We start from the raw sequence: 27,593 nt of genomic DNA on the forward strand, positions 1-27,593 counted from the left end.
TCTGACAAGCTAACCAGAAATATTCAGAGAACAGGCAAAACAAAACCACAAAGGTTTATCATGTGTGCTTAATTTTATAGCACTTTCCCTAATGTGTTCAAGACAGTGTTCCCATTGAGGAAACCCAATCACTCTCCCTACTTTAGTAATGGGGAAAACAAAGCACAGAAAGATTTATCTAAGTAGTTTGTAGCAACAACAGAAGCATAATGCTATTTATCAGACTTCCTGTACTGTCTCATACCACCTCTCTAATTATGTTAGCACTGCAGTCCATGATACAGCAGGTAACAGCTAACTCTATTGTAATAATGCTGAAGCAGTTGCTTTGTATGTGTGATCTCATGATGAGGAAAGTATTTTATCCACTGGTCATTAATAATAGCACTGTTCTCCATCTTAAGAATGTCAGGTGAATCTTGTGATTTTTTTTTTAATTCCAGCTTCTGAAAGTAAAGTCATTGAATCTTAGAGTTAGTGTGATTTTTTAAAATTTAACCCTTGTATGTGATGATAGTAAGACAACATTGATTCTCAAGATTCAAAAGTGAGTCCTTATTATCTTTTTAATCTTCATGGTTAAACCTTTACTACTGTGTTGAAAAAAATAATAATCAGGGGTTCTTTTCACGACCTGAAGAAGGCAAAAACCAGGATTTCCTTCCCAAAGTCTGATTTACCAAAATGTATCTGATGTGATCTCAAAACTCTGAAATACTGATATTTTTAATGGATTTTAAAAAAATAATATTTCTACCTGGAAATGTTGGAATGAATTGTCTTTTTATGCTTGAGCCAAAGGATTCCAGTGTGGTCTGTTGCACCATAAAGCAGATACGCCTTTGTGGATCAGTTTGAAATTGTTCTTTATCTGCTGGAATTGCTGCAGTGCCTCATGGACCTTGTAGTCTGAGGGAGTTCTTTTCTGTGAAGCTGGTTAGGCTGCCTTTTCTATGGGAGCTGAGCCCTGCTCCAGTATTTTAGCCACGTTGACAGCAGTCACAGAAGGGACTTGTCCAGCATTTGAACTATCATAAATTGCACATGACGGAAGTTTTCTCTGGGTAGAAAAGAACTAAATGCCACACGCCAGGTGTTGTACATCCACCTGTGCCCTGAATTTACAAGTCTGCTTCTGTAGTTCAGGCTGTGGGCACTTACCAGCATAGACACAACTCCAGTTTACCTGAGAAGGGAGTAACTGGGGATGAAGAGGAGGAGAGGCAGGCAGGTTCTGTCCCCATGTTTCTGCAGCTGCATCTAATGTACTGTATGTGATACAGCTGGTTGCAAGCTAAAGCTCCCATCCTGTCCCAAAATATCTGCACTCGCTCAAGAAGGTTCTCAGCTCAGCCTGGGGTATTTCTTCAATGGGGGGGAGAGGGGATATGTGTGTGTGTGTGTCAAAAAGCCTCTGCGGTCCCGTGAAAACCCTGCTGAATTTTTTTAAACTGAGCTATACAGTGTTCTTGAGGTGATGTTTTGAAAACCACCACAGTTTATCATGGGTGAGAAACATCAGAAGGTGCAGGCATAACTGAAACATTCATAAAATTGTGAAGGAGTCTGCTTATTTGTGAGTGTATACAGCTGTGGTTTTAGTGGGAGATCCTACTGAGTTTTAACCTTCCAGTGGTACCGGTCAGTGAATTCCCATGCCAAATGATTTCTTTGTGTGGCTGCAGGTTTACACAGTACCGTGCTGTGTCCACCCCAAACCTCTATCTATAAACTGAATAATAGTAAAGTAATTGCTTGTTAAAAGAAAGAAATAGATGCTGAACTCTGTGGAAGAGGCAAAATATTCGAACTATTGCATCAATTCTTAGGCCTAATTTGAAATTATTTTAGAGAGAAATACGACTTGCAAAACTGCAAAAATTGGCACAATACTTTGAAAATATACCCTCAAGCATCTCAATGAAACTTGAAGAAAGCAAATAATTCAAAAATATGACTTGAAATGCTTTCTTTACTCCTGTGATCTATACTGTGCAAAGACTAGGAGACAGTTACAATGGCATTTATGAAGGTTGAAGTACTACTCTTATTTTCTTTTTCTTTATATCTTTTTTCTGAGTTTATACACTATATTTTCCTGGTTTTATTTTTTTAAGTTAGGCCCTGTAACATCATTAAATGTAGATGTGTGTGTGTGTTCGTGTGCATGTGGTAGAATATGTAGTGAATACAAAATAGCCATGTACAGAATGTGGAATTAAATCTGGTTCAGATGAAGACCTTGGAATGATAATGGTGACTCTACAAGTCACCTATGAAATTATTCCTTCATAGGTGACATTAATTCTTGTTCTGCAAAGGCTTATTGCTGTGTGTATTTCTCTGTTTATACCTCAAGGAAGTGAAATAATAGTTCAGTTATTTTTATTCTGTTAAGATGTCAAAGTTTATCTCAGCAGCTGCTGTTTCATTGTATGATTTTCACTTTAAATTAATGCTAATTTATGATGTCACTGGCATTCTGACAGTGGCTGTGTAATTGGGACATGGAGATTAAAAAGAGGTATTTGGAGTCTAACTGTATACTGTGGAATGTAGTCAGTTCTCCATGTAGCATTGGGCTCTCCTTCTCTACCCAAAGAAAGTCATCGTGAAATCAGTTTGTCTTATGCAGCATTCCAGAACGATTACACAGAACTGAAGTTTTAATTTGAAATAACCATGTGAAATGTGCACATGATAAAAGGCAGAGCAAATTTCTATCTCAAATGTCCCATTTGACATGTTTTTTAAAAATTGCGATACTAAGTGAGATTTTAGGGCCAACACCTGCACATTTTTAGTTGCATGCTGCTGTTTACCATGATTTTTCCTTGAAGATACCTTCTTCCTTAAACTAATGATGTTCTGATATCAAACCTGAAATCAACAACAAGATTTTTGGTTTACAGTCTTTTATGACCTGCTGCAGTTATGCTTTTTTGCTCAAAATCAGAAGTTTTGAGTCTTACTTTTGAAAAACACTTGCATTTTTTACTGCTAATTTTATGTCAATGAAAATATTTAACCCCAAAAGAGAACAAGTATTTACTGATACTCTGATGAGTTCCTACTTTCTTTAAATTCTTTGCTGAAAAGTATATTTCAGAGCAACATACTTTTTGTATATTTTTTTTGAAAGCAGAGAAAAGACAAGATGAATATCAATCTATTCTAAATGGTGACTGAGCACAGTGTAAACTGCACTGGTTACAGCTCAGAGGGCAGGGGGGGGTCTTTTTCCCCCTGACTGCCCATCCTCCACCAGGTTCCTGACTGAGAATGACTCACACCAGCCACGAAAATAGTTCATGTGCACCTTTGCTATAGGACCAGGAAGGCATATTGAATCCTTCCTAAAATGCTTGGAAGTTTATTGCACATAAGTTTCCAGAAGTATGAATGAGATATACTTCAATTGCTATTTAAAAAATCTTTGATTGGATGTATGATTTATCTTTCCAGAGTATTATCACATATTGACACTTTTTTCAAACTTTTACACCTTTTGGTTATTAAAGCAGATGTGAAATCCAGAGGAATGTTTCGGAGAGTTCAAAATATTTCAGTTCATGTGATTAGTATAAAATGGAACTATTATATGGTAATCCTTGAATGTAAGTATTCATAGATGCATAAATACTTTAAAGAATTTAACAGATGTTAATTTTTCTACTTATTATAGATCTCTTCAAATCAATTGGACATCACCCGGGCAGCCAAATGGCATTATCCTGGGATATGAACTCTTACGTAAAGCATGGCAGAAGTGTACCCCGTCAAAGACTCCAAGAAGCAGCAAAAGTAATAGAATGTGCATCTCATTAGAATGTAACAAGCATGAAAATGTCTGTGGAGAAGTGTGTTACCATCCAGAATTGAAGGTATATGTATATTCTTCAATTAGCAATGTAATTCAGAATTATACTTTTAGTAATATGTCTGTAAACCAAACCTCTTTAGTTATTGGAGGAAGGGAATCTGCTTCTTTCGAGATTTTAAAATCAAGGCTCTGATACATATCTTGAAACTTTTTAAAATCAAATATGGGTGTTTGAGCTTAGTAGAGGGGTAGCTGTGCAAAAGTCTCCAAGAGTGTATGTGAGTCAGCTGATGACAAGTGATTCTGTTGTCTTAAGTCTGTGACTGTTGACTTTATTTCTCCTTTCAGAAGAAATGAACTGGTTGGTATTTATGAATGTGTCTTGCATTAATGCCTTGGTTTGGAGGAATAGCACAGCTCTGAAGTGAATCCTCAGATGGATTTCATTTACTATGTGCTAGCTCAGGGTAGAAGTGGGTTTGATAAATGTGAATTAAATGCCTTGCACAGGAAGCTAAGCCAGAAACTGTTTTATAAAACCCCTTCAAATACAGTCCAGCTCTGGATGGGGACTTTAGGCTCCCAACCAGTCTGTGGACCACCTCATTTCACAAGCATGCATCTGAAGCTTCTTCCCTTAGAAAACTTTGCTCCGTGTGCGTAGTGCACATGTTCATAGCAAGGAACCAGGCTGTATCTGATCCAAAGCAAATCTCACAAGCCATGTGAGAAATCTCAGTGCCAACCCTTGAATCCACTGATCCAATCCCATTGTGACAAATTACATGGTGGATATATGTGTATATAGATCTCTGTATGCATTTTTGCATCCCACTTGGAACAATCAGTTTTGCTCAGCTGCACACCAAGGATCACACACTGCTGAGAGTGTGATCACACACTAGAGGAGATTTTTTGTCTGCTCAGGTATTCAGATGTATTGAGAGCTCTTGATGGTCATTCATATAGCTCCTTTGACATCAAGTGATTGTATTGGACCACTTACACGCATAGGAAATTTTCTAGGTGTATGCAGAATTTCAAAAACACTAGTAAAACTATAAAGCTTCTCTTTGTGTGAGGAAATATTTCTCAAACCCTATATGGCCAATAATGGTTATTAACATGACTTGCTGTTTCGCCTCCCCCCTCAAATTCTTTAGCTAAATGCTTAATGACCAGATTCTCCAGTACAGAAAATCTATTTAGATTCAGCTACAAGTGGGTGGCTGTTACATGACAATGATGAGCAGCTCTGAATGAGATCCATTGTGGTTTGTCAGATGTATTTTTAAATTATGGCCATTTTCAGGTTAATCTTCATATGAGTTCCTGTTTAGGAGTAGGATCAATAGCGTAGTGGGAGTCTGTAATGGTTTTTATTGACAAATGAGGTAGAAAACTCTTAGTTTGAAAGTAAGATTTAATGTAATGAAATAGTGTCCCTATTTGTCAAAGGCATCATCACATGTTCCATGATTAAAGCAAACAATATGTATACACAAGATTCCCTGTCAGACAAGACAGTAATTAAGGAAGTGAGTTATCTGAGGGGTTCAAATCAAAATATAAATTACTCCAGCCAATACACCTTTAGCTTTTGAGTTCCCTTGAAAGCAATACTGTACTAAACATATGTATTTCTGAAATCTTGCAAGTGAATTATGGGCAATCATTTGTTCTAAAAGGTAAATTTAGTTATTTCAAGTTTTTTGCGTGGTAGACTTTTAATAGAACTTGGCATGTGCATGAGTTAAATTTGTATTATATTAATTTTATAAGTTTCTTCCCCTTTTTTATTTTTTTTCAGCCTTAATGTGTTTATGGTAACTTTGAGCTTGGACAGCGTCCATTTATTTTTATAGCTTCCTCTCTTTCTAATTTTTTCTATTTAATTTTGCATTATTTTGTTATAATGGTCTCTGTATTCTCAGAGGCTGCAGTTAGGAGCGGGTGCTATTTTGTTAAGTAATGGACATATAATAAATGACTGGAAGGTGCACAGGAAACGGAAGCACTCGTACATAAAATGACGTAGGAGTAATTTTTGCGGGTGAATTCATTAAAGTCCATCTCTTGATGCTTTTCCTGGTTTGCTATATGTGTGCCAGCCTAAAAGGTCCAGGCACATCTATGCTCCTCTTAAACTAGAGTTTGGGGCAGCATAAAATCTTATGTGGCAGCCCTCTGTCACAGTTTTATAGAATTTACTGTCAATCTCTGCCAGCTATAAAGCTGAAGCATTTAATGCTAGTATATGTGGTCTTTAGATTCACCAGTTGAAGAAAAGCAACACGCACCACCATACACTTGTTCTGAAATGGAGGTCTCTTACCACAATGCCAGCTGCCATTACCCATACGTTAATTGTACAAATGCAAAGAGATGCCACTGAGAGTTGAATGCTGAGCAGTTTAAGTAACGTTAAGATCCAGAATAATAACAAAATTTTGTGTTCATTTGGTGATAGACTGGTCAGCAAAAGCAGGAAGACTGTATATACGTAGATCCGATACACGAATAGATTGTGGAGTTCTCACTTTTGCTCAAGTCATTTATTGCACCTTGCGTACGAGGCACAACGGGTAAAATTTCCCTCTTATAATTTCCTTGAATTTAGGAGTATAAAGTGAGAGGAAAACTGGGCCTTTTATACAAAAATAATTTGGAGATATGTCTTGGGTTGTCAGTATTTTATGGATTTATGGGTTAAATTTGACATCATCAACTTGCTATTGTAAAGCACTGGAGAAAAAGAGGGACTAGTTATCATTTCTTATCTACATAAGAGATCACCAAAATATAATCCCCTTCATCCATACAAACCAAAGCTTTCCAGTAATAGGAGTACAAGGGTGTGTTTTCACTGCACAGCAGAGAGGGGTACAGAGATGCTGCAGCTAACACTGGCTGAGTTGGGTCCAGCCAAGAGGCACAGTTATATCAGAAAGGCAGTGACAAATAGCCTGGGTGCAGGGCTGCACTGGGAGATGTGTGCTGCCTTTAGGATCCAGGTTAGTACCCCTGCATAGCGCTGCGCTGTGTAAATTAACCAACCTGTTCAGAGCTGTCTTGGGAATCTGTAAAAGAGCAAATGACCTTTTCGCTACAAGGGACATGTGTACATGCACATTCATGGGCTCATGTACACCTGATATTAAGCCTAATGACGACCAAAAAAAGATTCCTCCTACCCCAAATAATCTTTGCCTCAGATTCGACTTCTTGTTTCTAGTTGTTAATCCAGTTTTCTGCTTCATTGTCAGAAATCTCTGTGATTTTAACTAAAGCTAATACATTGCTGTGCCTGGTATCCTTACACTGGTGTTTATTATCAGACTTGGGTGGACTTATAATTCTTGAGAGTAAAAAGAATTTAGAAAGGGGGTTTTGTGTGTAGTTTTGCAGAAAAAATGAGATTAATTTTGTCAGCTGCCAGGAGGGTAACCTACATCCTGTGTACCTTTTACAGTAACCTGTGCTGCTTGGGGGTTTCCAAGCTGCCAAAATAGACAGTTTTTTCCTAGCTGTTTCCGGTAAGGTGTGATTCATAACTCTATCCATATTTGGAATCTCAAAACAGACATCAGCTTCCAGAGCACATATCGTGAGATCTGCAAAGCTGTACTTCAATTAACAAGGGAACATGCCCTAGCTTCACCCATAGGTAGCATAATCTCAGCACCGATGGGACAGGCATTCCTGTGTTATCTGTGTACGGAACTGCTGTAACTGGCATCCTTAGGTGAACACTGAAAATAATAAGACAGGTACAGTAAAAACATAATTAAAGCTACTGAACTGCTGTTACTGGCATCCTTAGGTGAACACTGAAAATAATAAGACAGGTACAGTAAAAACATAATTAAAATAGTGGCTAACAATAAAGGCTAACAATTTCCGTACACAATGGCTCATGAGTCTGAATGTCAGTGGTTAAAAGGGTCCTGACTGACAGTGTTAATACAGCTTCAGCACATTTTATTTTCAATAGCAACAAGCTGTATAAATCTGCAGTTAATGAACTAATCAAATATAACTCTGACGTTACTAGGAGGTACAGGCTTACCCCTTTACTCACCATAATTAACACATGCCATTTGTTAAAAACACCAGGAGGACTCTTTTCTTTAAGGACAGGAGGAGCAAAATGATGGTTTGATAGCTAGCCTCAAAAGCACGATTTTCAGGAGTGGAAACTAACACATCTCGACATTGGTGAAGCATATTCCATCAATATTTATGTAAAATTTACTATTAATGCTAGCAATATTCTGCAAATTCTTTTTAAGTTCCTTCAGGCTTAGAGAACCTTTAAAAAGATAACACTTCACGTACAGTGTGTGTTGTAACACACCTGAAAGACAGGAAATGAAACCCATATTGGTAAGATAATATATAGTGATTTGTAACAGAATAACAATAATTTCTGGTCATGGATTTTAGATCTAAGGCTGTACCCGTTACCAAAGGGGAACAGCAGTTTGAGAAAAGAAATGGGTGTGTAAGTATACATAGCAAAAAAGAGTGTCTATGTAGATTCAGAGATAATTTAAGTAAAAAAGAATGAGCCTTGCTAATTTAAAATAGTCCCTCTCACATGAGAACATGACGGGTCAATCATTACTCTGGTGTTTGCTCCACAGGCAGAAATTTTTAATGAACTCCTGTAGCTAATAGGAATTCCTTAGAGTGTTTTGTGAATTGCTATTTCACAAAGTGGCTCTGGCAGCAAGCGTTTGACAAGAAGGATAAACATGGCTGCCTAGCACATCTGTTTATTTGAGTAAATCAGTCCTAGCTCAACTGGCATGTGTCCATAAGGCCAGATAATATCCTTCAGCGAAGTCTTCAGCAAGCAGAGGCATCAGGGATGACACAATTTTAATTAAAAGAGAGCTGCATCGCTAAGTTTGGAGTATTTTTGAAAACTGTTAAAATATTGTGCAATCCTTCCGCCAGATTTGGTATCTGGTTACTCTGTTCTAGTGCCACGGCTGACCAGGCCTCTCTCAGGTATCGTAATAAGCCATTATTTATGCCCAGCCCTTCCCAGTCCCTGTGCTCCTGGGTCACAGTCTCTCTGTGGGTTTGGATGGGAGGATAACTACAGGATTGATTTGTACATAACTCAGTCTACCATTATTTTTAAGGGCTCCCATGATAGCTAAGGGTGAACGTTTTGTATCATCTCCATAGATAGTAAGGATCTCCTGGTTAGCAAGCATGTGTCAAGCATTCAACCCTCTGTACGAGGGTGAGATCTCTGACCTGGCTAAAATGTTGGTGTCACTCTATCTGATCTCTACGAGGCTTCTGCTCTCATGTACGTAGTAACACCATCCAGTTGGGACTGTCACTTTTAGATCTAAGAGGATGAGATAATAATAACCTTTTGCTACTATAACTTTCAATCCATCTGCTTTTCTTCTTTGTCAATGACATAATTTTAGCATTACTTGAACGCATTTTATTTTATGGATTGATAATGCAGAATCCCTGGGCTGAATATCAATGCAAATAGAAACTAACTATCTTTAGAGGACTGCCAAAAAAGTGTTATTTAACAATTTACAGCTGACTGCAGAGGATGTTATGGAGCTACATAATAATAGCACCGACTATATCAATCGGTAATGCCAGATGAGAATCTGAATGTGTTTTAGAGCTGACTGGACCTCTTTTTGGAATTTGTCTATAGGGTATTGAGAAATTCTGAGGATATTAAATCATTTTTAACAAGGAAAAGTAGCTGCTGAAACTATTGTAACATAGCTGGGAGTTCAGCCAGGGATTTTTTGAGGGAATTAGGGAGGCAAAGGAGAGACACCAGTAATAAAGCAATGTTACAAATAATGTTCCAACCAGGATGCTCTAGAGTTAGTGCTAAAATGGCCCTCCTAGTGTCTGTGTGAAATATGCACAGCAACCGTTTCTACTGGGAATTCACAAGAGAAGGGGCATTTCTTAAAACTGGAAACATTGCATGGAAAGTAAAATGGCTGCTCAAGTATTTGAGCCTGGAAAATGCCAAAGATGTGTTAATTTCTTTATCCGAAGGATGAAAAGACTGTGCTCAGGTGAAATTTGGGTGGTGTGTGTCACTGAAAAGAAGGAAACAGTACAGGGATGACAAATGAAATCCATGGAAGGAAGAGGAGAAATTGAGCTAGACATTTCACAGAGGGAGACACAATCCCAAGGAGCATGTAAATTGGTTCCAAGAATGTGTGGGTAATGTGTATTTGGCCTCCTTTTGTGCAGGCACATACAGCATTTACTGGCTCTGGTGTCTCAAGCTCAGGATGCAGTAAGGAGGACAGGACAGAGGCCATTCTTTACATGTGTCAAGAGCTGTTGCTAAATGTGATCTATTTGGAGGACAGTGACATGATAGTACTTGATGTGATATTTTAAATAATGCTTTTAAATGACTTGCAAATACAGAGAGGTGAGTTAATCTTCTAGGTTGCTTTGGAACCAATTGTAAATGAAGAAAAACTCAGCCTGGAGTATGAGCTAGTCATAAAAAAAATATCCAAAAGATGGGAAGCAGAGAAGAGGTGTAAAGCAGAGTTTTATTTGACATCTTAACTAATGATCTGGAAGAAAGAACAGTAGGTTAATTAAATTCAAAGATTAGATTATATTACCAGTGGCAAGGTGGACAGCAAAAGAATATAATAGGACCTACAGAGACTCTAAATTCCTCAACAGAAAATGACAAAATTCCACTACGTTGGTAGTCTAAAACAGATGCTGAATGAGAAAGTGTGCTGGAAAAGCAGAAAACTGCAGCAATTCAAAGTGTTATAACATTAAAAAACTTCAACATACAGTGAGGAAAGAAGAATGCCTTCTGCCCTACCTCATGTTAATTTTAGGTTACATATTGTTTATGTATTGTAAATTGTAAATTCAGAACCTAACCTAATAGTCCCAAGGGTGGCTGAGTAAAGGCTGTTCAAAACTGAACAAAACAAAGCATCATGTATTCACACAGAGGTCAGAAAGAATTTGTTTATGACTTAAGTCTTCTTTTTTTTTTTTCTTACATGTACATATTTATGTTAACATTACAAAAGTAATACAAATTAGATGTCCTGAGCCTAGTAATATACATTTTGTAAAGTTTTTTGTTAGCTAGTAATTAAAGTACCTAGGTAAGCAAAAGGTCTTTCTAGAGGAATACTTCCTTTCTCTGCTGCTAAGGTAACTCGATTTAGGACGCGGTTAAGGGGCAGAAGTGAGTGTTCCATGTCAAAAGAAAACAAAGGAGCAACTTCCCTCTAACTTCTGTGCTGTACTGCCAGCTGCATTTGCTGTCAAGCTGTAAGAGGCATCCTTCTGGCTGGTGCAAGTCGCGCTAATTGTGGGTTCTGAGGTTACAGTGTTTACGATAATTCTACTGATTTTTCTATATGGTTTGCTGTGTATGCAGTGTGCCACTACATCGTCACAGGAGTAAGTGTGCAAATAATTATTTGATTGTTCAAGCGTATACTTTTCTAAACAGCACCTGGAAAGAAGCCTACAGTTAAAAGACCTTTTCAAAATTCATTTCCATCTAATTTTTATTTGGAAAAAAATTCCTTATGTAAGTGCTATTCTCTTGAGACCACATTGTCTGAAGAACTGTGGTCATAAATAAGTGATCATGCACTATAAGAAGAGAATTCCACTTATTTTTATGTGAAAGAAAACCCAAAAGATTATATTGGGGAATATTGTTTTTCAGTTGTAAGGGTTTAATAAATGAATGAATAAATAAATAAATATGAATTGGGGAGAAAATAAAAGGATACGGTTATTGTGTATTAGATCTACATATTGCAATCTACTCCACATTGAGAGACTCAAACGGCCTGTAAGGCATATGAAGATGATTCATATTAATGGACTATTTTATTAAGGTGTAGTATGGTTAAAAGCCACAGAATAGCAACATTCTGTCAGATACACAGTCGTTTATTGAAGTCTGATAATCCTGGAGGGCACAGGATTTTAGCCAAGATACATTTTATTCAACTGCAGTTGTATTAGTGTCTGTACTAGGATGCATTGTACACGTTTTCATATACGTTGTTTTGCTAGAGAACACGTTATGTTCTGTTTAACAGATAGTGCCTTACTGATTTTTTTTTTTTTTTTTTTTAACTACTTCTAGGTATGTTGTAATGGGATTCTGCATGACAATAAACCTGGCTTCCAGTGCTGTGAGGACAAGTACATTCCATTTATTCTTAATTCACCAGGGGTTTGCTGTGGTGGTCAGATACACGCTGTGCAACCGAAACACCAGTGCTGTGGTGGTTATTACACCAGGGTATTAGTAGGTAAGAGACAACTCCTTTCAAGCGCTTGAAAGAAACAAAACAACAAAGTTGATATATCTGTTAAACCAAGGAGAATGAAAACATAGCAATAAGTGTGGGATTTATCAAGATTTCTAGATGTTTTTGAGACTTGTGTTCAGTGGGATAAGCAAAGAAAATTGCAATGACTTTGTCTTCTAAACACAGTACACACTGTTTATACAAGAAAGGCTTAATTGATGAAACCTGATGATTGGGTCATTTCCCAGAGAACTAATTTATGCCAAACTATACTTAATTGCAGTAAGTGCTGCATAATGGGGAGGGCAGTTCTGCTTAATAGGAACACCATCAGGCAATTTAGTGGTGCGGTTTAGTTCTCTGCTTGGCTTGACCCCATGTGATTTTCCCTAGCCATTTCTTTTCTGGAACGATTGTTAGCAGTTGGGGTTGAGATAAAGGATTATGTCAGTTCTACTTGTTTCTGCATTGTCTACTCTTCATTTCTACCAATGTTACAGATCAGAGTACAGATCCCATATGTATTCTCCTTGGTGGAAATTTATCCTATTCTTAAGGCTGATTGTCCTGTTATTCTCAGAACTGTTAGGGAAGTTTGCTAAAACTGCCCTATTGTCCAGAGTTTGGTTTTCCAGTTTGTTGGTGGGTTTTTGACAGGGAGAGGGGAGAAAAAGGAGGAGGAGAGCCCTTTCAGGGGGCAGTGTTCAGAGCATATATCTCTTTGTAGGCAATTGTCAGGTCAGGAGCTAAAATGCTTCCATTACTCATGAGCTGGCACACATTCCCTAAGCTCAGAAATGCTTGAATTTTTGCCAACACATTCAGCACATCCCAAGTTCTGATCCTTTGAAAAGTAATTCATATATCACAATATTAGAATGCCTTCCATGATGTCATCAGAAAAATGCTATCACATGGAAGAACCAGAGAAGAGTATTTTGCTGGCCTCATTAATCTCAATGCACTGAAACGGAGAGATTATACTGTGACCTCTGTCCCCATCCAGTGGTCTATGTTAACTAGCTTAATGTTGTTTACATCAAGAAAGAAAAGCACAGTGAAACAAAATGTCTTATGTCTGAAAGTAGTTCTTCAGTCAGCAGTCCAACAAGCATGAAACTGTGAATGTTTGAACATGATTTTAAACATTTTTTTTCCTAAGTACATTTGCTGCATTCTCTTTTTCTATATTCTAAAGGGCAGCAACATGAACAATGTTGGTCACTTTTTTCTTTTTTATTTTTATAAATATGCTAATAACCTCAAGCTAAATGTTAATGTGGGTCATTCTTTGATAAGGATAACAATTAACTGGTAAGACTGCATGGTAGTTTTCAGAGAGAGAACATTTCCTAGCTTGGAATGGATCCCATTTTGAGAGGTTAATGAGAAGGTTACTGATCCTTTGTGTCTTATGTCTAATAGTTCTTTTAGAAAAAAAAACAGTTTTATTTCCAATAGATGTAAGCTTCATTCTGTGTTTTAATACTTTCTCTGTGTAGCAACTAAATTAGATTCCGAGGAATGCAGGAAAATATGATGAAGTATCTAAACAGATTATATCTATTATAGTCTAAAAATTTGTTCTCATCTTTTTTTGTTTATTATTGACTTTATTTGATAAAGTTATTTATACAGGAAACTCTCTAAGCATACATATTTCCCAGATGTTGTTTGGCCAGCTTGATAGCTCTAGATGTACTGAAGCACAGTGGGCTGGAGGCATGAAGATTACAAATTAGGAAGGCACGAATCTCAGTTTCTGAAACGGTAGTGCACAAAGAAGTGCAAACATCCATCCCAGAACTAAGATGGGAGGAGAGATTCTTAAAGCAGAGCAGAACAAATAATGCTCCTATGACCAAGGCACCTCTTCGGCAAGGAATGTGGAGGGGCAAGGAAAACAAGGGTGTCCCTCACCTGTTCAAATTGCTTTGCATGTTTATTTCTGACAAAAGATGCATTGGGTTTAGGGATCTCTGTCTGTAATTACCGATCTTTCAGAAGAAAAGGACTAGAGATATTACTTTCAGTGAGAAAAATTAGTTTTAAAAATCAAAACACATTTCTTGTATTAACAATCAGGAATCCAAGTACTTTAATTACCTCTATTATCTATCTTCAATAACAGAAAAAAACCCCTACTCCTTCCATATGACATTTGAGCCACAGAAAGCATTGCAACACAGAAAAATAATTCAAAAATGTAACTTTTAGAACACTAGATCAAATCAAGTGCAGACATTAGTGAATGAAAAATTACTGCCATTTAACATAATTTTTGTATCCCACATAGCAGTTTCTACTCCATAGCACACAGTTAATCGCAGCCAAGCCCACCCCACCATTATAGTGTTGGTCTCATTGGCAGCCTTATCCTAAGGCCTTTTTTTGCAAAGACTGGTGCTTTTGCTTAAGAAGCAGCCAAGCCCACTGATTGTGATGGTGGCATTTAATTTTTAAAGTGAGTTTAATCCTTAAGTTCTTTAGGAGATGAAGTCCTGAGTGGCACTGAAAAACTCTTTCAGCGATGTGAATTAGTCCTTCAAACAAGTTTGCAATGATTTTGGAGGAGATAAGGAATTTTTTTGCTGAGAATAAGTCGACTTTTCTGTTAATCATAGGAAGAACAAACTCTCTTTATTATGTAGCTGCCTCTAATTAAAGGTTTTCAGCTCTATAATTATCATATTTACAGAACTTATTTTTGTTACTCTTCTCAGTTTGTCTCTGTCATGCTTGGATTTTGATATCTTACGGAGTCTTTTCCCTGAATTCATTAATGTATGTCTCTTTAATTATTGTTACAAATTAATATAATACTTTTATGGCATTCTAAAGTGCCAAGTGATTCCATGCTTTCACGCGGAACATTTAGTACATGAAGCTACTAGTGTGTAAACCCAGACTTGTTGCTATCAGATGAAGGCCCCTCAGGGATTTCAAGAGCTATAAATGCATAAAATCTTTAATTGCATTCTTAAATTGACAGGAGAAGTATGTTGCCCTGATGAGGAGCAAAACAGAGTTTCAGTTGGAGTTGGTGACTCCTGCTGCCAGGGAATGCCTTACTCCACGTCCGGCGATCAAATCTGCTGTGGCGGATCCCTCCACGACAGCTTCAATCAGCAGTGCTGTGGTGGAGAGGTCATAAGCACAGACTTGGTGTGTTGTGGTGATGAAGAAGAGGGAACTGCACACAGACCGCTCACAGGTAAGTGATAAGTTTTGAAGAGAAAAGGGTCTTCACCTTTCTAAATCTCCTGTGACACTAAGCCTTCAGCAGTGACACTCTCAGAATTAAGGTGTGTATGACAATTTGTGAAAATGATGTTGCCCTTTGCTGACCTATTCTGACAGACTGCAAAATGGTGAGCTTTAAATAACCCTTCTTTGCCTTTGTCCAAAATGCGTGGGGGCTGGAGACACCAGAAAGTTCAAAAAGAGTGGATGATCTTTCATTATGCCAGTGAGGAAATAGGACCAGTCCCCTTTCAATGAGTGGAGGAGAGGTTAGGCTTGGCTGCCTTGTGCTGCCGTGCGTCCCAGTGCAGGGATTTTCCATTTGCTGTGGAGATGTGGGGTTAGTCACCTAGAAATCAAAGATTACAATGCCATCCACTTGGTAGTCTATGTCCCTCACTTGTGCATCTCTATAGGGGTAAGTCTGCTGCAATTTAAAATCAACGAATCCCTAGCACTAGTCACTTGTTCATCTGGTGCATCCCATTAATCTCTTGCACACCACAGGAAATTACTCCATGGCTCTGAACCCTACTTCCTCGTAAAGCACTCTGTGACTAGCTGGTGACAGAGATTGGAGGTGTTATTACAAACCCTATTCAGATATTTTCACGTGTCTTTTCTTTCCACAGTTATTAGACAAATTATATACCATCAGCCTTAGGCTTTCTCAGCCTGACAAAAAGACTTCAGAAACAATTGCGGTCTCAAAGGGGAACCCGATTTCCGAACAGAGAAATAATGAAGGTTTAGTACCCAGTTCTGCTTGGTGTACAAAGATGAGCGATGGCACTGCTTTCCCCGTGTGCGTGCCAGTTTGAGCCTCTAGTTGTACAACTAAGGATCTTGATATATAACGAACAATCCAAATCTGAAGGCTGAACTCCTCCTTTCCCAAAAAATGAGCTCTGTCTTCAGCTTTTTTTTTGTATTCGGTGGATCCTTCAGCCACCGTGGTATTCAAAGTACCCTAGTTCTGTGATGCCTGTCAGGAAGGGCTCATCAGAAGAGCCATCGCGACGCTTCATACAGTTTCTATACTACCCCTCCCTCCTGGTGGTGACTCCTGGAGTGTTTTCTGTGAACAGCACTGCTCACATGATTTTAGCTCCCCCTCACTCTGCTCCCTAATTGTGCCTGATCTACAGCGCCGAGCAGGGCTCTCCGTGCCAGCTCTGAACAAGGCCCTCTTGCATCGCCGCGCATTGTGTGGCTGCCACAAGACGGGGCTGGCTCATAAAACATCTCTTTATGTACTTTATTACTTAAACTCTTTTATTTGCCTGCAGGAGCCCTTTAACAAAATCACATTGAATTGACTTTCTCACACCAAATCAAATCTCCCTGGTCCCAGTTCAGTTGTCTTTGTCAATATGTATTTTATAAATGGAGTGAATTAACAGATGCTGTTGGAACAGAACTGCTGGGGTAGCGTTTATGTTTTTACTGCTCTCTCTGGGCAGATGAGTTGTGTAGGAGTGTAATACAGGTATCTTGGGATGAAAGTTATGTTCTTCATTTCAGTATATATATATTCTTAACAGTATTTTTCCTTAAATATATTTATTTAAAAAACCTTTATACCTCTCTTTTTAAAATGTTTAGCCTATAGCGTTCTATCACTTACACCATTTTTCTTGAGAATGCGTCAAGATGACATTTTTTTGGCTATTAAAAAAGAAAACAATGGCTTTTTCATCGTTCACAGATTTTCTGTGAGGACTTTATGCTGTGAGCCACCATACTGCTGAACGCAAATACAGATTTGAAAGATGAATTAGCGCTATAGTTGCAAAGAGATCATATTCTTTTGCATTAAGCATAGAATAGATTGTGGTTTCTATTGTACCATATACATCACGCTCAATAGGTTTTTGCTTAATTTCTTAGAGTAATTCAGCCTTGCTAAATGCATCATGAAAATGCACAAGCCAGGCACAAAAATCTACCTGCTCCCTGTCCCTATTATTATAATGATTTTAATGGAAAAAATACTCTCACATAAAAACATAATTTTCTTGTAATTGACAAATGAATAAGTAGAATTTTGCAAGAATATGGTAATTGGAAAGCTGATCTCATTGTCTAGAAGGGGAAGAGGTAACAAGGGTGGCTTTATGCAAAAGCTGAAATGCTTCTGAAGCTCTGTTTTGCAGTTGGCAATGAATGCCATGGTTAAAAATACAATGACAATTTAAAGCTTTTGTTTGGGAGTTTCAGTTCTTCTAAAAAAGACATAGAAGAAAAACATGGTCACTAGAAGTGCAAGCCTTGTGCACAGCCTTATTGTTGCATGACCACTTTGAAAGCAGCATGTTTCTGGAGAACCTAGACCCGGGTATGCACTGAATGTTGGCTTAATGGCAGAAGTTTTTCATTTGCCATTGTATACCTTTTTCAGAGAGTCTGTCCTGCAAAAAAAAAAGATGTTTTTTCCATCTCACATTACTTTTTTTTTTTTTTTTTTAAAATTTTTTTTTTTTTTAAAATTTTTTTTTTTTTTAAAATTTTTTTTTTTTTTAAAATTTCTATTTTCTTAGGTTTTATTTTTCACCCCTTGTTGGCCTTATTTAGCGGGGTGACCATAGAGACATCTACTGGCAAAGACTGGCAGTGATGCCATTGTATACACATGTCCTGAGCCCCACTGCTGCAATGTGATTATCCAAAATTGTCCATTTCTGGCTATAAAGGATAATATCAGCTAAAACCGCTCTTGGATTTTCTCTTTAAAAAGACAAAAAAAAAAAAAGGCAGCTAGTAAAATGCCACTATACTGACATCCCAGACTCATGAAAGATGATACTTTGGACTGCTGTGGTTCCTGCTCTGTAATAGTTGCAATGCCCACATGTAAGCCAAGGATTTTTGGAGTAGTTTGCGATGTACACTGGCTCTGTATTTTGTTGATCCTTTATTCTGGCTCCAAATGCTAAGCCTTCTAATACTCATGTTTCCCTTTTGAAAGCAATGGTTTTGCAGATTTACTAAATTAGTAATTCATCACTCGGCTATGTTTGTAAATTTTTTCAGTTGCTGGGGATGAACACGAAATAATTGTTGACAGAAATCACTGTTAGCAGGAAGTGTCTTTTCCAGCCCATGGATTTTCTTTTTCCTCTAATGTATTATGTGCCTACAAAACATAAATATATAAAGCATGACACACATATTCCAGCTGATTTACAAACAAATAGTTTGTGTTTTGATGTTTTGCTGAATTCAGCAAAGGTTTTATAGGAATTTCTGGATCCTTAAGCAACTGAACAAAGCGATTTTTTTAGAAGGCAAATCAATCCGTCAATATTACATGGTCCTATTTTGTTTTTCTTGGAGCATATTTAAAATTGTACGTTTGAGGTGTCAAGGTTCAGGAGTCAAGTGCTACATGTGATAAATTAAGCAAAGGTCAGAGGCTATGCAATGCAGTTTCAGGGGATTGTCTACCTCTGCCTTTGCAGCTCATTCATGCTGAAGTGATGCACTATGGGAATTACTACCAAACTCTGCTCTGCAACATCTGCTCTCCCTAAGTGAGTTAGTGCACGTCAGACATCTTTATGTCAGAATATTGCAGTGATGGATGCAGTCTTCAGAAAATGCTGCATAAAAATCTGGTGTGCCGTTCTGGCCATTAAGTGAAATTACTATTTAAATTAATGGCGCTGTCACAGTTTATCTGTGCAAAGAATGAACGCTGATTAGGGTATTAAGTAATTAGCAATTTATCACACTGGAACAAGGTTGATAATAATTAAAGAAGTAATGGTTTACCAAAGAAACTAGAAAGGGAGTCACTTCTTGTTATGTGAGTGAAATCTTGGCTGAAAAATTTAATTCAGTTAAACAAAGATGAGCTTCGCAGGAAAGAATACAGCCTTGTTTGTTTCAATAGAAAAACAGTTCATTATCAAAATTTTAGTTTGCCTGTCAAAAGTCCCTTGGGGCTGAGTTGCTTATTAGTATTGAATTGAGTCATTTTCTGCATTAATTCTCTACTTAAAATTGGTAGAATCTGAGGACAATTTGGAAAAAGGGTGTGAACAGGCGGCAGTATTTACCTCTTGGAGAGCTGGTGATTACAGTTTGATTTCTGTGAATGGAACCGGCCCTGAAAATAGGTGAAGTATGCAAGTAACACCATTTTGAGTCATTCCAGTGATTGGAATGAAATGCTTTGAATGCTTTAACAGGATCATACCCTTAAAGAATAATTTTCATTATGTATGACTTCCTAAGAGAGCTTTGCTACAATAAATGACAGTGCACAAAGTAGCTACTTTTGCATGTGTTTTAAATGTCTACATACTACAGAAATTATGTTAAATACACATTACTTTGTAGATATTACACTATAGCACAGCCCTGTGTTGGTAGGGGTTTTTGGTGGGTTTTATTTTTTTTTGGGGTGATATCTTCCTAGCTGAATTAGTAACATTTATTTCATTGCCAATTATAGAGGTGTTTGTAGCATTAGGTTCAGAGTTAAAATTTACCCCTTTCTTTAAATGGTGTGGGATTGAACACTGGAATTTCACAGTTGCAGAATTGTTTGTGCGAATATTTGGAAAACTTGCCATGGTCAAGACGAGCTTTTAATTTTAAAATAAAATTATTAAAAATAGTAGAAAGACTGTGGAATTAATTTTGGCAGCTTATCAACTCCACTACAGAAATGCAAATTATATTTAGATATTAAAGTCTTAAATAGTAATTCTCTGTATCAGATGACTGTGAGTGTTTGGCAAATCACCCATTCAGTTCTAGATACCTAGTATGAACCCTCACTTTAAAAAAACATAAAATATAATGTGAAACATTCTGGAATGCTAAGATGCACTGTTGGAAGACTGCCCGTGTAAGGGGGGGATGAATGAGACCTGACTGGAAAATACATGGAGAAGCTTTCTCAATTTCTACAGTCTACAGGAAATTTTAATCAACAGTCTGCCTTCAGCCTGCTGTGCACAGTACTTTGGCATGGTATTTTGTAGCAAAGGTTCTTACAGAAGTTCAGCAATGGTGTGAGTTGATTGTAGGGTATCCCTGTTTATTCCTCTAATTCTTGATTGTTTTCAGCAGGTCTAGAATCAGGCCGCTTACTTTAGTCACCTCACGTTCAAATTTAATCTCGCTTTAGCTAAATCTGCATAATTCCAGCTGCTGATGCTTTTATGCCAAGCTATATTGCATTCTGAGCCGCCTTCTTTCTTTATCTATTTCTTTATTTTCCTACATTTCATATTCAGATACATATATTTTTTTGTTGTTGGTTTCAGGGATGTTCTGTTGTGGGAAGGAATATGTGAATATGTCAGAGACCATATGCTGCTCAGGTTCCAGTGGTGAGTTCCTAGCACATGTTAGAAAGAATGACCAAGTGCCAGTAAAATGCTGTGAGACTGAACTTATTCCAAAGAGCGAAGAATGCTGTAATGGAGTTGGATATAATCCTTTGAAATATGTTTGCTCTGACAAGATTTCAGCTGGAATGATGATGAAGGTAATTGATAGAAAATCTCTCGGTGGCTCTGATTTGACGATGGAAAGAGAAATACACTGTTCATAACTATTTTTCTAAAATAGGAATATAAAAACTCTTGTGTGCATTATTCATTTTCACATTACATCCATATTAATACCGAATGAGTTCACCATGATTGATGTTATTGCAATGAATTCTAAAGGAATTAATAATGATTAGCTGCCTCTGTGAAGTGTTGCCCAGCACTTCAGATTAGTAGAGTGGCTAAAAGCTGGCATACTAACAAGACTGGCGTCTGCAGGCGGCTTCCGTTCTGTGGCCACAGTTCCTGATGATGTTCCTTAAGGGGAAATTGAAATTGAAGTGGCCAGTTCTGAAGTATAAAAATGCTATTACATTTCAATTTGGGCAGGCAGTGTGACGTAGATTCCCCACCCTCCTTAAAAAAAAAATATATATATAAATAAATAAAGCAATTGATATTTTCTTGATGGACTTAATCCTGATCCTGTAGAAAATCAGTGGCAATTTTGGCATAAGATTCAGCAGTACTCGGATAGGTCCCTGTAAAACTTTTAGCAACAATATGGGTAATATATTTTTGGTACCTTTCATACCTAATGAATTATACAGAAGAGTGGCCAGTGACTATAGGTATCAGCATTGAGGCAATTTGGCCAACTTTCAAAGCTGCAAAGTCTTGCATCTCCATTTGAATTCAGTAGGTATCTTCAAGAATTAGCATCTTAGTGTTGTACATAAGCTGTAAAAATGTTATAAACTGTTATTACAATTTTTGTTTAAGAAAATGAGCATTTCAAAGGATGAAAATCCTGTATATTATTTATATTTATAATTATAATTATTTATAGAGAGGGAGAAAGTGGGTAAGAGAGAAAGAAAGAGGGTTGGATATTGTGAATTGTGCAATATGGGAATCAGGTAGATATGATGGAATTTATCACTAAAGTAAAAAGAAAAACAGATTCCATCCTGCCACATACAGGTGTTCCTCTATCCTTTTTGTTCATCTGCTAAGTTAATACAAAAATATTTCTTCCATCTTCCCCTTTTATTTTTGGACTGAATAATTTTCTCCGAGAGAAAATTCAAGTGTTGTGATGAGTCAGCTGCAGTTCTTCAATGCATTGTATTAGTAGTTCGTGCAAGGCGAAAAATGGCTGAGAATAGCTTAATGAATTCTGGTAGATAACACGCTAGATCCGTGCCTTAGGTGTAATGTATAAACAAAGGAAGTACTTCGTATTTCATTTACCCGCAGTAGAAAAGATACAGCAGCTCTGGCTTTCTCATATTTACATATTTACTAACATTACAAGGACTGATATTCTGGAATATATTCTAGAGCTACTTTATATGTGAATCCAATGCATTTATATTCCTACATCTTATATTGATATCTATCACAATGTAATTTTTGTAAAAGTGCCAAGTTTGGGAAATTAAATTAGCTGAGGTTCATAATCAGCTAACAAACTAATTTCAATGGGTGAATTAAGGAAGCATTGGATGTAATCTGTTATTTTTGCAATTGATATTTTCTTGATGGACTTAATCCTGATCCTGTAGAAAATCAGTGGCAATTTTGGCATAAGATTCAGCAGTACTCGGATAGGTCCCTGTAAAACTTTTAGCAACAATATGGGTAATATATTTTTGGTACCTTTCATACCTAATGAATTATACAGAAGAGTGGCCAGTGACTATAGGTATCAGCATTGAGGCAATTTGGCCAACTTTCAAAGCTGCAAAGTCTTGCATCTCCATTTGAATTCAGTAGGTATCTTCAAGAATTAGCATCTTAGTGTTGTACATAAGCTGTAAAAATGTTATAAACTGTTATTACAATTTTTGTTTAAGAAAATGAGCATTTCAAAGGATGAAAATCCTGTATATTATTTATATTTATAATTATAATTATTTATAGAGAGGGAGAAAGTGGGTAAGAGAGAAAGAAAGAGGGTTGGATATTGTGAATTGTGCAATATGGGAATCAGGTAGATATGATGGAATTTATCACTAAAGTAAAAAGAAAAACAGATTCCATCCTGCCACATACAGGTGTTCCTCTATCCTTTTTGTTCATCTGCTAAGTTAATACAAAAATATTTCTTCCATCTTCCCCTTTTATTTTTGGACTGAATAATTTTCTCCAAGAGAAAATTCAAGTGTTGTGATGAGTCAGCTGCAGTTCTTCAATGCATTGTATTAGTAGTTCGTGCAAGGCGAAAAATGGCTGAGAATAGCTTAATGAATTCTGGTAGATAACACGCTAGATCCGTGCCTTAGGTGTAATGTATAAACAAAGGAAGTACTTCGTATTTCATTTACCCGCAGTAGAAAAGATACAGCAGCTCTGGCTTTCTCATATTTACATATTTACTAACATTACAAGGACTGATATTCTGGAATATATTCTAGAGCTACTTTATATGTGAATCCAATGCATTTATATTCCTACATCTTATATTGATATCTATCACAATGTAATTTTTGTAAAAGTGCCAAGTTTGGGAAATTAAATTAGCTGAGGTTCATAATCAGCTAACAAACTAATTTCAATGGGTGAATTAAGGAAGCATTGGATGTAATCTGTTATTTTTCATTCTAAAGCTTGTACCCTAATGGGCAAAAAGATTTGTTGCAAATATTGCAGGACATTTCTTCCTGCAGCAACCTATATTTTATAAGAATTACTGCTCTCTAGCTGATGGTTTGGCAAAAATATTATTTCATAATTTTAATGGAAACTCGTGGATGTTTATTGTATGTTTCTGTGAATTGTTCTTTATGGATTAAATCTGGTATCTGCATCAACGTTTGCAGAGGTCCTCTTATTGCAGCAAAACTGCTGTTTAGCAGCGATGTGGTAGAGGACACGATTTATATCACCCATGGATAGAGTTCTTAGCCTTGACAGCTGCCAAGGAATTGCAGAGAGCCCTCTTGTGTACTTGGCAAGCGGTGTGTGGAGCTGGGAATTTGCTACTGATTTGCCACAGGATATCAGCCTCTGCAGGAACAGCATGTTCAAATTCTTAGATAAAATCCTGCTCTTGTTTGATTATAGATTCTTCTACTTTCAGCAAACCAGCCATTTGGGCTTCCAGTGGTTAACATTTGTGATGTTTTCATGCAAGAACCCTAAAAAAAAAAAAAAAATATGTTCTTTTAGGAAGGATTATAAACACATTAATGACTAGAGACAGTAGAGAAGCCAAAGGCTGAAAAGATCCCCCATATGCTAGAAGTATCAATGTACTCAATGTAGTTGCTTGATTTTTATGTTGCATAAAGACAGAGAAATACTAATGGAAGAATTTGTAAAGAAAGGAAGATGAGGTAATTATATTAAAATTGTATGTGTATTCCTTAGGTAAAAGAAGAATGCAAGGCTAATATTGTTTGAAGGATTATAAACACATTAATGACTAGAGACAGTAGAGAAGCCAAAGGCTGAAAAGATCCCCCATATGCTAGAAGTATCAATGTACTCAATGTAGTTGCTTGATTTTTATGTTGCATAAAGACAGAGAAATACTAATGGAAGAATTTGTAAAGAAAGGAAGATGAGGTAATTATATTAAAATTGTATGTGTATTCCTTAGGTAAAAGAAGAATGCAAGGCTAATATTGTTTGCCCGTTATCTATGGAGGCAACAGCACACTGTGGAAAGTGTGACTTTGATCCCAGGGAGAATATCTGTGCGTGGATAAAAGGTCCACAGAGTGCTACAGAAAAGGAGATAAGGGAAGGTGTATGTCCAGCTGAAGAGGAGACTGTCTACACAGGAAGTCCAAACCAGTATTCATTTACAGGTAAGGAAAAGTGACATATATCAGATTGATGATTTGCTAGTGTATTTAATTTACTCTGAAGAAAAAGTTGTCCTGAATGCTATCAAATATTCTAATTAAATGTGAATCAATTGTAGTGAAGTAGCCTTCTTTAAGAATTAGTCTGTGATTCAGGACAGAATCTTCAGGGAAATGAAATGAGTAGCAAGAAGTTCCGTGAATACATAAGGTCTAAACCTACATTCACAAAAGCTGATAGAAGTATTGGTCTATCAGAAAATGGCCCTGACTAAAGGAATAACTTCCATATCTCTCTGTCTTTAAACACAGAAGTAGTCCCATAAAAAAGTAAACAAAAGTAATTTTGTATTTTCCTAAGACTGCAATGATCCATGTGTAACTTTTTCTAGACCTGAACCTCGAACCTTTTATCACATATGAGTATAGAGTGGCTGCTTGGAATAGCTATGGAAGAGGCTTCAGTGAAATTAGCAGAGCTGTCACTAAGCAAGATGTGCCACAGGGTGTAATTCCACCAAAATGGGCCAAAGTGGATGATCGGGAAGACATGATACTTCTAAACTGGGAGGAACCACTTCAACCAAATGGTATTTATATATGTTAAAAACGAGTATGTTCTATCATTCAATTGACAGTGTTGCAAAATCACAAAACATTTCTTATTTAGTCACTGGCACTGAAATATATGTATTCCTAAACTCTGCAAGAATTTGCTCTAGGTTGAGATAATTTTCATTGCAAATAAGGCTAGAGTCTAACTTCACAGAAGACAATTTATTATGTCTCTAAGAAGTGCCCAGAAACCTTTTTTGAGACAAGTTGTAATAGTAATCGGAAAATATGATCAGAAAATCGCAATCATGTTACAAAATATTTGGGGGTTGTGGAGGAGTGGATGATAGGCATATTTTCTTTAAGGATATCTTGCTTATTATTTTCAAACAGTGAGAAAAAAACTGGAATAGCTCTCAGTAAAAATTGAGAGATATTGAGATGTTGATGTAGAGGTTGAGGAGAGTAGCTGGTAATTGACATTAGCCATTTAAACAGGATGATTGTTCCAGCGGTCGCCTAGAGATTTCATTTAATATTTTCTGTGTGCAGAGCAGGTTATTACAGCACACGGTCACACTGGATTTCTCAGCTAACAAAAGGCAAAACTTTCTTTCTGCAATAGGTCTTATTCTTCACTATATCATTCTCCGGAATGGAATTGAGCGTTTCAGAGGAACAGAAACGAGCTTCACAGACACAAGCGGTATCCAGCCATACCAAGAATATTCATACCAACTGCGGGCCTGCACTGTTGCTGGTTGCGCAGACAGCAGCAAGGTTAGTAAATTGGTCTTTATGGAACTGGTGCCAGAATCTTATCAGCCAGTGTGGTAACATAAAAATGCTTTTGGAAAGGTGTAATTTGAAGACATGCTGATTATTGAGTTAGCAAGTGAAAAACATCAATAATCTTATTTGGATTCGACTACTGACAGGTGATTATTTGGAACCTAAGGTTGATACAAGCAAGCAGAAGAAGAACGCAGTATCTCAGTCTTGGGAAAGCTGAAATTGCACTGTAGGAACTGGTTTGTTAAAGAGAAAGGTGCACACGATAGGATAGAGTAAGGAATATTAAAATGCACTTTCTCTAAGCCCTGCAATTAAATCTTTCCTTCTCACTAGGAGGTCTATAGCCTCTTCTTTGTTGGTGTTTCTTAGTTTATCTGCTTTAGCTCTAGTCTATCAATTTGTTCAACAACCTTCTTACTTAGAGTCTCTTTCTCCTATATTATCCTTTGGTGGCTTTCCGTGTCTGCACCTGCTTCAGGTTTTACAGTCCCTTTATGTACAACCTGCCCCTGCTTTAATTTTAGGCAAACAGAATCTCTTCCCTTCCTTTGTCACTGCTTTGTTTCCCCTTGTATCGCTTTGAATCACAGATGCCTTTCACCAACGTTCCTATTTAGCCACCTCTAGTTTCTGTTCTGCAAAGTACCTGCCTTATGCATCATTTGGAAAAACTATTTCTTAAATGATCTCTTTTTCACAATAATATCCTTGCCTCTATGAAAATTAATTTTCAGGACATAAGAGCTGTGGGACAGAGGTGGAGAATGACGACTGTGCTTTGTCATTATAATATCAATGGGACTGAAAAGTTGATTATTTTTTTTCAGATGTTCAAATGTTTTTCTTATAGGTGCTAATCTCAACCAAAAGTATAAGAAAAGAATCATTGATGCAGAGGGTTGGAGATAGGCACGTAGTCCTCTACCCCGACAAAGGGCTCTGATCTGGAAGCTATGTAGGCACAGTTGCTGCAAGCATCAGCCTGAGCTAATAAATCCTGCTTATTTCACTTGTCTGTAATTAAGGACTTTACTATTGCAAACATTGAAGTCTGCAAGTAGAGACCGATTCCACCAAATGCACTAAGGCAATATATTATAGAGGGCACATTTTGTATTTACAGCATAATATAAATACTTTACGGTGGTAATAACAGAAAAAGAAAAGTGATTCTCAAAGAGAAAAAGGTATCTGACTCACTTATTAAACCAGTGTAATTTGGAAATGCCTCTGTAGGAGATGGTAGAGATGTGTCAATAGAAAACTAGCTTTTTCCTTTTTCTTCTTGTTTTTATAGAAGGAGCTTAACAAGTGCAAAGTTATTCTGTCTTTCAAAATCTTTGGTTTCCTTACTGAAATATAGAGCTGCAAATAACTACAATAGAGTTCAGATTGCATGGGATATATGGAGGCTTAGCCCCATGTTTACTGGTGCTTAAAATATATGAAATCAGGCAGTTAAAATGCAGAGACACTGACAAACCATATGGAAGAGAGTTATCAAGAGTTTTCAAGCAAT

At 37.1% G+C, this 27,593-nt stretch overlaps 1 protein-coding gene across 1 annotated transcript in view; it reads left to right on the forward strand.

Moving 5' to 3' along the window:
• The window catches only part of USH2A (Usher syndrome 2A (autosomal recessive, mild)), a 393,292-nt gene that overhangs the window by 287,782 nt on the left and 77,917 nt on the right, over window positions 1-27,593 (forward strand). Inside the window, exons 47-53 of the mRNA XM_014950535.1 lie at window positions 3,686-3,884; window positions 11,991-12,159; window positions 15,152-15,373; window positions 20,682-20,905; window positions 24,517-24,727; window positions 25,117-25,314; window positions 25,905-26,059. Coding sequence (XP_014806021.1) covers window positions 3,686-3,884; window positions 11,991-12,159; window positions 15,152-15,373; window positions 20,682-20,905; window positions 24,517-24,727; window positions 25,117-25,314; window positions 25,905-26,059 — 1,378 coding nt within the window. The remainder of the gene's footprint in view (window positions 1-3,685; window positions 3,885-11,990; window positions 12,160-15,151; window positions 15,374-20,681; window positions 20,906-24,516; window positions 24,728-25,116; window positions 25,315-25,904; window positions 26,060-27,593) is intronic.

This window comes from Calidris pugnax, unplaced genomic scaffold (assembly GCF_001431845.1).
Source record: "Calidris pugnax isolate Ruff unplaced genomic scaffold, ASM143184v1 scaffold24, whole genome shotgun sequence".
Classification (NCBI taxonomy): Eukaryota; Metazoa; Chordata; class Aves; order Charadriiformes; family Scolopacidae; genus Calidris; species Calidris pugnax.